Here is a 15,437-nt window from a genome sequence, read left to right on the forward strand (position 1 = left end):
AAAATGTATATCTCAGAAATAACTAATTTTCTTGTCAACTGCGTTATTATGAACTTTCATCAAATCTTTAACCATGGTCATTTTTAAGTCTTTTGTCATTTACAGACAGTTCTGGGTGTACTCTGATGATTTTGCAAATATGTTCCTATAAAAGGGTTTCATCTTCAAGAAATTCATGGAAAAGACTCTGACAAGTACAGGTTTCTGGTAACTGACTGTACTGCTGAACTGAATGAATAAGCATTTTCAGAACTCTAATGAAAAACTGATGAACTCATAAAAGTGCTAACAAAAGATCAAGATGAAAAAAAGAAATAAAATAAAATAAAAAAAAAAAAAAAGAAAACAATAGCAAAGATCAATAAAACTAAAAGTTGGTTCTTTGAGAAGATAAACAAAATTGATAAGCCATTAGCCAGACTCATCAAGAAAAAGAGGGAGAGGACTCAAATCAATAAAATCAGAAATGAAAAAGGAGAAGTTACAACAGACACCGCAGAAATACAAAACATCCTAAGAGACTACTACAAGCAACTTTATGCCAATAAAATGGACAACCTGGAAGAAATGGACAAATTCTTAGAAAGGTATAACCTTCCAAGACTGAATCAGGAAGAAACAGAAAATATCAACAGACCAATCACAAGTAATGAAATTGAAACTGTGATTAAAAATCTTCCAACAAACAAAAGTCCAGGACCAGATGGCTTCACAGGTGAATTCTATCAAACATTTAGAGAAGAGCTAACACCCATCCTTCTCAAACTCTTCCAAAAAATTGCAGAGGAAGGAACTCTCCCAAACTCATTCTATGAGGCCACCATCACCCTGATACCAAAACCAGACAAAGACACTACAAAAAAAGAAAATTACAGACCAATACCACTGATGAATATAGATGCAAAAATCCTCAACAAAATACTAGCAAACAGAATCCAACAACACATTAAAAGGATCATACACCACGATCAAGTGGGATTTATCCCAGGGATGCAAGGATTCTTCAATATACGCAAATCAATCAATGTGATACACCATATTAACAAATTGAAGAAGAAAAACCATATGATCATCTCAATAGATGCAGAAAAAGCTTTTGACAAAATTCAACACCCATTTCTGATAAAAACTCTCCAGAAAGTGGGCATAGAGGGAACCTACCTCAACATAATAAAGGCCATATATGACAAACCCACAGCAAACATCATTCTCAATGGTGAAAAACTGAAAGCATTTCCTCTAAGATCAGGAACGAGACAAGGATGTCCACTCTCACCACTATTATTCAACATAGTTCTGGAAGTCCTAGCCACGGCAATCAAAGAAAAAGAAATAAAAGGAATACAAATTGGAAATGAAGAAGTAAAACTGTCACTGTTTGCGGATGACATGATACTATACATAGAGAATCCTAAAACTGCCACCAGAAAACTGCTAGAGCTGATTAATGAATATGGTAAAGTTGCAGGTTACAAAATTAATGCACAGAAATCTCTTGCATTCCTATACACTAATGATGAAAAATCTGAAAGAGAAATTATGGAAACACTCCCATTTACCATTGCAACAAAAAGAATAAAATACCTAGGAATAAACCTACCTAAGGAGACAAAAGACCTGTATGCAGAAAACTATAAGACACTGATGAAAGAAATTAAAGATGATACCAACAGATGGAGAGATATACCATGTTCTTGGATTGGAAGAATCAACATTTTGAAAATGAGTATACTACCCAAAGCAATCTACAGATTCAATGCAATTCCTATCAAATTACCAATGGCATTTTTTACGGAGCTAGAACAAATCATCTTAAAATTTGTATGGAGACACAAAAGACCCCGAATAGCCAAAGCAGTCTTGAGGCAAAAAAATGGAGCTGGAGGAATCAGACTCCCTGACTTCAGACTATACTACAAAGCTACAGTAATCAAGACAATATGGTACTGGCACAAAAACAGAAACATAGATCAATGGAACAAGATAGAAAGCCCAGAGATTAACCCACGCACCTATGGTCAACTAATCTATGACAAAGGAGGCAAAGATATACAATGGAGAAAAGACAGTCTCTTCAATAAGTGGTGCTGGGAAAACTGGACAGCCACATGTAAAAGAATGAAATTAGAACACTCCCTAACACCATACACAAAAATAAACTCAAAATGGATTAGAGACCTAAATATAAGACTGGACACTATAAAACTCTTAGAGGAAAACATAGGAAGAACACTCTTTGACATAAATCACAGCAAGATCTTTTTCGATCCACCTCCTAGAGTAATGGAAATAAAAACAAAAATAAACAAGTGGGACCTAATGAAACTTCAAAGCTTTTGCACAGCAAAGGAAACCATAAACAAGACGAAAAGACAACCCTCAGAATGGGAGAAAATATTTGCAAATGAATCAACGGACAAAGGATTAATCTCCAAAATATATAAACAGCTCATTCAGCTCAATATCAAAGAAACAAACACCCCAATCCAAAAATGGGCAGAAGACCTAAATAGACATTTCTCCAAAGAAGACATACAGACGGCCACGAAGCACATGAAAAGATGCTCAACATCACTAATTATTAGAGAAATGCAAATCAAAACTACAATGAGGTATCACCTCACTCCTGTTAGAATGGGCATCATCAGAAAATCTACAAACAACAAATGCTGGAGAGGGTGTGGAGAAAAGGGAACCCTCTTGCACTGTTGGTGGGAATGTAAATTGATACAGCCACTATGGAGAACAATATGGAGGTTCCTTAAAAAACTAAAAATAGAATTACCATATGACCCAGCAATCCCACTACTGGGCATATACCCAGAGAAAACCGTAATTCAAAAAGACACGTGCACCCGAATGTTCATTGCAGCACTATTTACAATAGCCAGGTCATGGAAGCAACCTAAATGCCCATCAACAGACGAATGGATAAAGAAGTTGTGGTACATATATACAATGGAATATTACTCAGCCATAAAAAGGAACGAAATTGAGTCATTTGTTGAGAAGTGGATGGATCTAGAGACTGTCATACAGAGTGAAGTAAGTCAGAAAGAGAAAAACAAATATCGTATATTAATGCATGTATGTGGAACCTAGAAAAATGGTACAGATGAGCCAGTTTGCAGGGCAGAAGTTGAGACACAGATGTAGAGAATGGACATATGGACACCAAGGGGGGAAAACTGCGATGAGGTGGGGATGGTGGTGTGCTGATTTGGGCGATTGGGATTGACATGTATACACTGATGTGTATAAAACTGATGCCTAATAAGAACCTGCAGTATAAAAAAACAAACAAAACAACTAATACTAAACTTTCATTGGGTTATTTGTATGGAAATATGTTAATATAAATGTTTCAGACATTACATGAAATTTCTAAAAATCTTATATGTGTATGGAAATATGTATGGAAATATGTTAATATAAATGTTTCAGACATTACATGAAATTTCTAAAAATCTTATATTTGTATTTGTATGGAAATATGTATGGAAATATGTTAATATAAATGTTTCAGACATTACATGAAATTTCTAAAAATCTTATATTTGTATTTGTATGGAAATATGTATGGAAATATGTTAATATAAATGTTTTAGACATTACATGAAATTTCTAAAAATCTTATATTTGTAGTTGTATGGAAATATGTATGGAAATATGTTAATATAAATGTTTCAGACATTACATGAAATTTCTAAAAATCTTATATTTGTATTTGTATGGAAATATGTATGGAAATATGTTAATATAAATGTTTCAGACATTACATGAAATTTCTAAAAATCTTATATTTGTATTTGTATGGAAATATGTATGGAAATATGTTAATATAAAGGTTTCAGACATTACAGGAAACGTCTAAAAATCTTATATGTTCTGGTATAATGTTATAAGTAATAATCCTAGTTATTACTTTAAAATGTATATCTCAGAAATAACTAATTTTCTTGTCAACTGCGTTATTATGAACTTTCATCAAATCTTTAACCATGGTCATTTTTAAGTCTTTTGTCATTTACAGACAGTTCTGGGTGTACTCTGATGATTTTGCAAATATGTTCCTATAAAAGGGTTTCATCTTCAAGAAATTCATGGAAAAGACTCTGACAAGTACAGGTTTCTGGTAACTGACTGTACTGCTGAACTGAATGAATAAGCATTTTCAGAACTCTAATGAAAAACTGATGAACTCATAAAAGTGCTAACAAAAGATCAAGATGAAAAAAAGAAATAAAATAAAAAAAAAAAAAAAAAAGAAAACAATAGCAAAGATCAATAAAACTAAAAGTTGGTTCTTTGAGAAGATAAACAAAATTGATAAGCCATTAGCCAGACTCATCAAGAAAAAGAGGGAGAGGACTCAAATCAATAAAATCAGAAATGAAAAAGGAGAAGTTACAACAGACACCGCAGAAATACAAAACATCCTAAGAGACTACTACAAGCAACTTTATGCCAATAAAATGGACAACCTGGAAGAAATGGACAAATTCTTAGAAAGGTATAACCTTCCAAGACTGAATCAGGAAGAAACAGAAAATATCAACAGACCAATCACAAGTAATGAAATTGAAACTGTGATTAAAAATCTTCCAACAAACAAAAGTCCAGGACCAGATGGCTTCACAGGTGAATTCTATCAAACATTTAGAGAAGAGCTAACACCCATCCTTCTCAAACTCTTCCAAAAAATTGCAGAGGAAGGAACTCTCCCAAACTCATTCTATGAGGCCACCATCACCCTGATACCAAAACCAGACAAAGACACTACAAAAAAAGAAAATTACAGACCAATACCACTGATGAATATAGATGCAAAAATCCTCAACAAAATACTAGCAAACAGAATCCAACAACACATTAAAAGGATCATACACCACGATCAAGTGGGATTTATCCCAGGGATGCAAGGATTCTTCAATATACGCAAATCAATCAATGTGATACACCATATTAACAAATTGAAGAAGAAAAACCATATGATCATCTCAATAGATGCAGAAAAAGCTTTTGACAAAATTCAACACCCATTTCTGATAAAAACTCTCCAGAAAGTGGGCATAGAGGGAACCTACCTCAACATAATAAAGGCCATATATGACAAACCCACAGCAAACATCATTCTCAATGGTGAAAAACTGAAAGCATTTCCTCTAAGATCAGGAACGAGACAAGGATGTCCACTCTCACCACTATTATTCAACATAGTTCTGGAAGTCCTAGCCACGGCAATCAGAGAAGAAAAAGAAATAAAAGGAATACAAATTGGAAAAGAAGAAGTAAAACTGTCACTGTTTGCGGATGACATGATACTATACATAGAGAATCCTAAAACTGCCACCAGAAAACTGCTAGAGCTGATTAATGAATATGGTAAAGTTGCAGGTTACAAAATTAATGCACAGAAATCTCTTGCATTCCTATACACTAATGATGAAAAATCTGAAAGAGAAATTATGGAAACACTCCCATTTACCATTGCAACAAAAAGAATAAAATACCTAGGAATAAACCTACCTAGGGAGACAAAAGACCTGTATGCAGAAAACTATAAGACACTGATGAAAGAAATTAAAGATGATACCAACAGATGGAGAGATATACCATGTTCTTGGATTGGAAGAATCAACATTTTGAAAATGAGTATACTACCCAAAGCAATCTACAGATTCAATGCAATTCCTATCAAATTACCAATGGCATTTTTTACGGAGCTAGAACAAATCATCTTAAAATTTGTATGGAGACACAAAAGACCCCGAATAGCCAAAGCAGTCTTGAGGCAAAAAAATGGAGCTGGAGGAATCAGACTCCCTGACTTCAGACTATACTACAAAGCTACAGTAATCAAGACAATATGGTACTGGCACAAAAACAGAAACATAGATCAATGGAACAAGATAGAAAGCCCAGAGATTAACCCACACACCTATGGTCAACTAATCTATGACAAAGGAGGCAAAGATATACAATGGAGAAAAGACAGTCTCTTCAATAAGTGGTGCTGGGAAAACTGGACAGCCACATGTAAAAGAATGAAATTAGAACACTCCCTAACACCATACACAAAAATAAACTCAAAATGGATTAGAGACCTAAATATAAGACTGGACACTATAAAACTCTTAGAGGAAAACATAGGAAGAACACTCTTTGACATAAATCACAGCAAGATCTTTTTCGATCCACCTCCTAGAGTAATGGAAATAAAAACAAAAATAAACAAGTGGGACCTAATGAAACTTCAAAGCTTTTGCACAGCAAAGGAAACCATAAACAAGACGAAAAGACAACCCTCAGAATGGGAGAAAATATTTGCAAATGAATCAACGGACAAAGGATTAATCTCCAAAATATATAAACAGCTCATTCAGCTCAATATCAAAGAAACAAACACCCCAATCCAAAAATGGGCAGAAGACCTAAATAGACATTTCTCCAAAGAAGACATACAGACGGCCACGAAGCACATGAAAAGATGCTCAACATCACTAATTATTAGAGAAATGCAAATCAAAACTACAATGAGGTATCACCTCACTCCTGTTAGAATGGGCATCATCAGAAAATCTACAAACAACAAATGCTGGAGAGGGTGTGGAGAAAAGGGAACCCTCTTGCACTGTTGGTGGGAATGTAAATTGATACAGCCACTATGGAGAACAATATGGAGGTTCCTTAAAAAACTAAAAATAGAATTACCATATGACCCAGCAATCCCACTACTGGGCATATACCCAGAGAAAACCATAATTCAAAAAGACACGTGCACCCGAATGTTCATTGCAGCACTATTTACAATAGCCAGGTCATGGAAGCAACCTAAATGCCCATCAACAGACGAATGGATAAAGAAGTTGTGGTACATATATACGATGGAATATTATTCAGCCATAAAAAGGAACGAAATTGAGTCATTTGTTGAGACGTGGATGGATCTAGAGACTGTCATACAGAGTGAAGTAAGTCAGAAAGAGAAAAACAAATATCGTATGTTAATGCATGTATGTGGAACGTAGAAAAATGGTACAGATGAGCCAGTTTGCAGGGCAGAAGTTGAGACACAGATGTAGAGAATGGACATATGGACACCAAGGGGGGAAAACTGCGATGAGGTGGGGATGGTGATGTGCTGAATTGGGCGATTGGGATTGACATGTATACACTGATGTGTATAAAACTGATGCCTAATAAGAACCTGCAGTATAAAAAAACAAACAAAACAACTAATACTAAACTTTCATTGGGTTATTTGTATGGAAATATGTTAATATAAATGTTTCAGACATTACATGAAATTTCTAAAAATCTTATATTTGTATTTGTATGGAAATATGTATGGAAATATGTTAATATAAATGTTTCAGACATTACATGAAATTTCTAAAAATCTTATATTTGTATTTGTATGGAAATATGTATGGAAATATGTTAATATAAATGTTTCAGACATTACATGAAATTTCTAAAAATCTTATATTTGTATTTGTATGGAAATATGTATGGAAATATGTTAATATAAATGTTTCAGACATTACATGAAATTTCTAAAAATCTTATATTTGTATTTGTATGGAAATATGTATGGAAATATGTTAATATAAATGTTTCAGACATTACATGAAATTTCTAAAAATCTTATATTTGTATTTGTATGGAAATATGTATGGAAATATGTTAATATAAATGTTTCAGACATTACAGGAAACGTCTAAAAATCTTATATGTTCTGGTATAATGTTATAAGTAATAATCCTAGTTATTACTTTAAAATGTATATCTCAGAAATAACTAATTTTCTTGTCAACTGCATTATTATGAACTTTCATCAAATCTTTAACCATGGTCATTTTTAAGTCTTTTGTCATTTACAGACAGTTCTGGGTGTACTCTGATGATTTTGCAAATATGTTCCTATAAAAGAGTTTCATCTTCAAGAAATTCATGGAAAAGACTCTGACAAGGGCTTCCCTGGTGGCGCAGTGGTTGAGAATCTGCCTGCTAATGCAGGGGACACGGGTTCGAGCCCTGGTCTGGGAAGATCCCACATGCCACGGAGCAGCTGGGCCCGTGAGCCACAACTACTGAGTCTGCGCGTCTGGAGCCTGTGCCCCGCAACGGGAGGGGCCGCGATAGTGAAAGGCCCGCGCACCGCGATGAAGAGCGGTCCCCGCACCGCGATGAAGAGTGGCCCCCACTTGCCGCAACTAGAGAAAGCCCTCGCACGAACCGAAGACCCAACACAGCCAAAAATAAATAAATAAATAAATAAAGTAGCTATACAATTAAAAAAAAAAAAATTAAAAAAAAAAAAAAAAAAAAAGACTCTGACAAGTACAGGTTTCTGGTAACTGACTGTACTGCTGAACTGAATGAATAAGCATTTTCAGAACTCTAATGAAAAACTGATGAACTCATAAAAGTGCTAACAAAAGATCAAGATGAAAAAAAAGAAATTAATTACATGGGACTGAGTGAACTGATGAGGATGAGTATAATTTTTGTGACTTTCTGTCTGAATTAAAAAAAAAAAAAAATCCCACAAGGACTCAGAGGAAAAGAATATACAAATCAATTTTCACTGCAAAGTAAAGGAGCTGTTACAGTGGAGGATTACTGGACTGAATGTCAATATTATGACATAGTATAAGTGTGTTTCATGTTTGGTAATTGCAATCATTGTTGCTTTTGTTGTGGTCATCCATGTACAATGCTTGGTGTCAGTCTATCTATCTCTTGTAAAAATAAAAAAATAAAAAAAAAAAAAAAAAAAAAAAAAACTACTTATATACCCTAATGTTAAGAAGCCTGTGTTCTATGGTCAAATTGCTTAGGTTTAATGCTGTTTTTGATACATATTTTTTGGGCAAATTCCTAAGCTCTAAGTTTTGTTTCTTATCTGTAAGTAGGAGTACTGAGCACTTACAATATGCCTAATGAGAGTTCAATAAGATAAAACTCAAAATGCACATTTTCAGTCATCAATAAATAAGACCATTCAAAGTACTATATCCAAATAGGGCATCTTGTTAATGTTTGGATTATGGAGGAATCCAACATCTACTCTGTCAGATATCTGTGCCAGATTTAGGATCACAGCCCCTCTTCCCTTTCCCCTTCTGAGCATTTTATAATCTTCTCCAGCACAGACATCACCTCTGTTCTCCACCTGTTTGCTCTTCTCCCCACGTTCTCGGCTGTGTCTCGCACAGCATTCTGGGTCCTGTGGCCATATATTCCTGCTGGGTTACACTACATTATCTACCCCCAGCCACCCATTTTTCCGGAGAAGAGCTATCCTTCACTGCCATATGCTGTGTATTATGGATTTTACCCCTTCAAGTCTCCGTGGTAGCTGCGAGACTATGTTTACAAACTTTTAAAATCTTTAAACTAAATTTATTACACATTCTTTACTCATTGGTTTATAAACATGTGGCTATGCATCATTTCTCACCCTTTTCTAATTGTGTCTTTTTTCTTTTAAATACTTCATGCCTTTCCAGTTGTATTATTCTTTATATGCCGTGTCCAAGTTCTACAACACTAATGTTTTATACATTATAATCTGGACATTTTTCTTCCTCTTTATTTTCAGTTTAAATTCCTTCTGAGCACTCCCTCTTCCAAAAAGTGTCTAAGCCATATTGCATCCCACTGAGGCCATGCCTTTGAGCTTCTCCATCCAGTCAAGTATTCAATATGCATTTTGTCCTTTCTATTTCAAAGTCCTAACCTTCAGTCAGAAGAATGCCACACAACAGGTAAAGGTTTATTTGCAATCAGTAAGGCTCAAGCTGGCCCCATGATTCAACAGTTACATAAACTAAACTTGACACTTAAAGCTCCTGAGGCTACCACTGCCCTGCCTTCAGCCCATAAGGCACTAATCAAACGTAAATTGCTATTACTTTCCATCTTACAATTCATAGCGGAGATGCAATTTCTTAGATCACCTGATCCCCTTCGAAGGCACCAAGTTCCACTGCAGTAGACGGAGAAAACCTACCCCAACTGCAGCTGCCTTAAGGACTGCACTACTCAGTGGCCGATCTCGCAAGAACACTTAGGAAAGCTCAGAAAATGCCAGAAGCACTTGGCTGAAAACTACAGTGACTACCCTCAACAGGAATATACACACACACAGTATCAAGCAGCACTGATCTAAGTCCTGTATTAATCTGAAGGAAGTCATTTCGTGGATAAGCCTGAAAACCTCCTTCTTTCGTCAGGTGCATTTTTCTGGGACTGCTACTTTACTTTCATCCTCAAATTCTCCTGAGTGTTTCTTCAAATTCTCTCCAGTGAAAAGAACAGATGATTACTATTTAAAATTTACTGGTCCTGGCTTAGTTCCTATAGCGAGCCTAGCCCACAGAGGTTCAGAAGCTTAAACTTTCCAGCTTCTACTGCTTTGGAGTGATTACAAAATTATTGAGCTCACAGAGAGTTCTAAAGGACTAAAGGCAGTTTACGTATTTTGCAAATTACTTGGAGATCTAAAAGGAGCATTAGAAATCACTGCACTTTAAGCTGCTTATTCAACAATTTTCATACACTTATTCAGAAGATTTTTTCCATGGAAAATTTTTCAGCCCAGTTTTAAAAAAAATTGTCATGCACAAAATGTTAATTCTTGGGAAAAAGAAGACCAAGTTACTATGCACACTTTCAATTTTAAATAATTCACTGTCCTTATATTGACGGACATTAATATCACATTAACTTATTAACATAATTTTTAAAAAATTTCAAAAGATAACAAAATGTATGATAATTTTGAAGTTTATTTTTGTGCATTCTAAAATCATGATGGCATTCGAGTGTAGTGACATGCTCAGCAGTCTATAAAATAGTCTTTGTGTCACTTAAGGCAACATGTGACCTGCATTTATTGCTCAGATTTTTAAAAAATCCCTTTAGATACTTAAAGAAGAAGTCATATTGTAAAGCGCAGCATTAAAAACCCAGGTAGGATTTAGTAACACTCTGTCAGAGCATTTATGGCAAGAAGTGCCATGCTTTGCCCAGCCATCCTCTATTTTTAAGGTTTATTTGAGTTAAACAAGCGCCCGATGATGGATTAATTTACCCAGACAGCGAGTCTCGGGGCCGCTCCAGAGCCCGTCGGCCAAGCATTCTCGGACGTGAGAACCCACAAGCGTGTAGCCTGTGTTACACGTGAATATGGCTGTGCTGCCATAAACCGTCACTGTCCCAATCTTGTTCCCATTTGGGGGAAAGGACAGGCTTCCACACGAGATCACTAGAAGGAGAAGAAAAACAGTGCGTATTATTTCAGGTCTGCAGACTGCTCTTTTGTTTAAAAACGACAAAATCTTCAGTCTTCATTTTCATTAAGAACACGGGCAGGGGTGTCATCTAAGGGTGAGATAGACACACCACCTAGGAAGCTTAATTTTTCTTCTCTTATATCCTTGAAATGAAAACTTGAAAGTTTAGGGTGGAATCCAAAATATCCCTTCCTTTACCCACTGCTATTTTTTTCATCCTCACAGGTAGCTAAACTTTTTGTGAGTAAACACACAGTATACAAACATATTCACACACGAGCAAATCAGTCAAATGAGTTGGCTTTCTGTCCTCTTTTCGGTCTACACCAATCACAAGAATCACATCATAGTTACCGGACACCTATGTGTGTGTAGCAGGAATTAAGAAATGTGGGTGGTCTTTCCCAAAGTCATCAGCTGGTACAAAGCAGTGAGGAATTAAACCCGGGATGCCCACTGCAGTAGAAGGACTGAGTTCATTTTTTCTTTCGTTTACTTGCATAAGTTGTTGGGATCATAAACTCCATAAAAATGCTGACTACATAGGACATGTGCAAACTTTCTGAAAATTAAAAAAATAAAATAAAATCTAGACCTTAAGTGATTATAGATGTAGGTACCCAGTTCACACGTGTATCCAGCATAATTACTGACCGTGACCACTTACACCCACACGATTGCTCCAGTTGGGGAGATGAATGCAACAGTCACTTTCATTATAGATACTTGTTATACCACCTGACTCCCTGCACTCTCCAAATCCACAAGTTTGAGCACAGAGAAATCAGTAGAATCTCAGGGGAGGAGGAAATCATAAAGTCATCAAGGCCAACTGCTCAGCAGAGGCTGAAATGTGTTTTAACAGGTGAGAATGAAAGTGTTTGAAAAGCTCTTCTAAGAAGAGTGATAAAGACTTCCTGATGTACTGAGTGAGTTCTTATGTGTAAAGGGCTTAGGGAAAAGCTGCCATGTTGCTAAAAATTACTGAGCCCTTATTAACAGTAAACTGATAAGAGGCAGTGAAAAGTTGTGATTAAGAACACAGATTCTGGCTGCAGGCTACCCACCCAGGTTCTGCTCAGCTTTGCCAGTTCCTAGCTCGGTGGCATCGGCCAACTTCTCTAAATCTCTCGGTCCTCCTGGTTCATCTCCTAAAGGTTAATACCAGCACCTGTCAGGTAGGGCTGTGCAGCGGATCCAAAGAGAGGACCGTGGGAGCACCTAAAGCAATGCCTCGCACCTGACCAGGCCTGGGTCCCGGTTCGCTAACAGTGAGGCCCATCTCAGGACCTATTCAGGGAACTGAATCCAATGTCTGAAAACCTTTACTGATAATTGAAGTGAAGAAAATTTTATCATTTAGACCAGTCTTTTGAATTAAGCTGATTTTACTCCAAGACACATAACCCTGGTTCCATTTCAAACGGACAGACAGACACAGCCAGGAAATGTGTGTTCTAGGGGCACTGCTCACCAAAAATTTGGGAAGTTCAGCTCTAGACTATGTCATGATCAGAACATTATTGTTGTTGAGGGAACCATGAGGACTTCTTAGTTTGTAGGATTGTTAAACTCTTACAGGGTCATATCTTATGCATTTAGTGATACTGCTAACATGTTTGCTCTACCAAATGTCAATGGATTTGAGTCGGATTTAGATTTTTTACAATTAGTTATGAACTTTTCATTAAGCCTTTTCTCAAACATAGTATGAACTTCACCCTGAGCTATGATATTTAAAGATCCACTTGTAGCCATTCAGGATAAATGGACCGTGTTTTGAAAACTCAGCTTTTAGTAAGAAGTGTTAAATAGCAGTGAGGTCTGAGCACACCTCCTCTCGGAGGTCTTGACACACCGTTAATGGCGGACTAGCAGAAAGTCTGACTCTGTTTTCGCATCTCTTCTATTCTTTTAGCCTCTGTTAAAAATATCCTGGTGACGCAACTATTTTAGGCTTGTCCGCTACTAAGGTTCACTAGACTGTAAAGAAGAACTAGTGGAACAAATGTTAGCTTTTCAGCAGCTGGATAATGGGGTCTCGCACGTAGAGATTTGGTTGGCAGTAAACCTGACACGTTAATGAGGTAGGCAGCACCCATCTGAAAACTTCCCCTAATTGAAAGGGAAAACCCCTCTCCCCTAAAAAACAAACAAAAACCTGTGTCAAACATCCAAGGGAAAGCTTTATTTACGTGTTATTTTCTCCCATCAAGTTTTCAAGAATAAAGTCAATAAGTTTGCTTTTTTCTCTTCTGTTAAATATAAATTCATATGCACAGTCAACTGTCTCCTCTTAATTCTCAGAGTGTGTCTTGCACAGAGGATGTGTGTCTGGGGCAGAGGACCCTCAGCTGAAGACACTCAGAGTGCCGCCAGCTCTGCCCGATTTACTGTTGATACTGTAGTATTTTCTCATTATTACTGTGCATTCTAAGCCTTTGCCTCACCCCCCGAAAAGCCTCTTTCCTCTTTCCTTCAATTCTACAATTATAGTCATGTTGAAATCCTCTACTTTGAAAAAGAAATCATATTGAGACATTTCATTTCTCAAACCTGTGAAGTCAACAGGATTATGGATGTTATTGTCAGCAATATGGATATTATTTGTGAATGTGACAAATAAATAAGGTCAAGAGTAGGTAATTTCAAACATGTTCCTCCTGGAAAAAGCCTTGTGAATATGCAGTTAGACAGGAGCAGCAAACACATGACACGGCACACATGTGAATGGGGCAGTGCTGCCAGTCATGAAGAAAAGGTTCAGAGGACATACGACAGCTATTGTTAAGCATGTGAAGGCATGCCATGTAGACCAGAATCTGGACTTGGATTAGCAGGCCAGGAGGGATAGTGCCAAGATACACGGATCAAGCCAGGAAGAAGGCCTCACGCAAAGTGAAAATGTCCACATGAACTCATTGTCCCTGGGGGAGTTAGTGTCACATGAGTTATTTGATGCAGGCTGGACATTTACTTGTGAGTATATTATCAAGAAAATTCACATTTAGGTCATTCTAAGTGACGGCCAGTGTCCACACCAACACAGAATGAAATAAGAATGTCCACTCCGTGGTCTCCTATGATACAGATGAAATGTGTAGTCTGAAGGATAAATACTCCCATGATTGTATGATCAATCCAGGCAGATCCCCAATTATCAATACAAATAGAAGGTCATCAAAGATCAGCCTGCTGACTTCACAGCTTGACCCAGGTCTAACTTATGAGAGCTCTGAACTAAGCAGTTAGAAAAGAGGTACAGGCCAGAATTCAGACAATGTTCTTTGGATATCTATAATATAGCAAAATTCCAATGTAGCTCTCTAGGTCTGTGTGTATAAAATTTTAAATGCAAAGATGATTTCTTTTTGATTCATGAATTTCTGTGATAAACATTTTTCTTAATTTTTAAAGCAGTAAGTCAAAAAGTAAATACACGTAACAAGAAAATAGCAATAGGCTCCAGCTTTTACACAGTCCTTGTGTTAGGGGGGTTATATGGGCACCCCCAGACATGGAATTTTAATTTTGCTTTCTTGTTTCTTGAGGGATAACCATTGATAGTCATTCCTCCTCAAAGATGGGTGACTGCCGAGCTAACAGTTTCAAAGTGAGACTAAGGTCTCCTGTCCTCTTCACCCCTGGATACCTGGGCTCTGTCTATGGACACGGTGGAATATCCTGGAGTCAGAATAATACAAACTCTTCAAGAAGTGGCGACTATCCCAGCTGACTTCATAGTTGTTATGGATACGCTTAGAAGGTGGTCAAAGGTCATCTCTTCATCTGGAGCTAACTGGACAAGCAGAGTGGGAGCTCCTAACATTTCCAGCCCCTAAGCAGGTAGGTAACCCAAACAGTTAGATCCAGGAGATCCTGTGGACTGGGCCATTCTTAGGTAAAACATAGGCAAACAACAAAATAAATAAAAATACAGCTCCTTAGCTGTGACAGTGATTTGGATGACAATACATTTGAAGATTCTATTGGTTCAGTTCCAATAAAATGCAGACCTGGTGTTTATCCTGTGAAAAAGCTACCACAGAGTGGCAGATTGGGCTTACAAAAATGTGCTCCTTATGAACTTAAGGACTGAGTCTCCAAGTCACATCTTGAGCTTCCTGGTGG

At 36.8% G+C, this 15,437-nt stretch overlaps 1 protein-coding gene across 1 annotated transcript in view; it reads right to left on the minus strand.

The window, feature by feature from the left end:
* CSMD1 (CUB and Sushi multiple domains 1) overlaps positions 1 to 15,437 on the minus strand; it is a 1,828,277-nt gene that overhangs the window by 61,157 nt on the left and 1,751,683 nt on the right. Inside the window, exon 52 of the mRNA XM_057537433.1 lies at positions 11,105 to 11,278. Within this exon, the coding sequence (XP_057393416.1) occupies positions 11,105 to 11,278 (174 nt within the window). The remainder of the gene's footprint in view (positions 1 to 11,104; positions 11,279 to 15,437) is intronic.

The sequence above is a fragment of the Balaenoptera acutorostrata genome, chromosome 21 (genome assembly GCF_949987535.1).
Source record: "Balaenoptera acutorostrata chromosome 21, mBalAcu1.1, whole genome shotgun sequence".
Lineage (NCBI taxonomy): Eukaryota > Metazoa > Chordata > Mammalia > Artiodactyla > Balaenopteridae > Balaenoptera > Balaenoptera acutorostrata.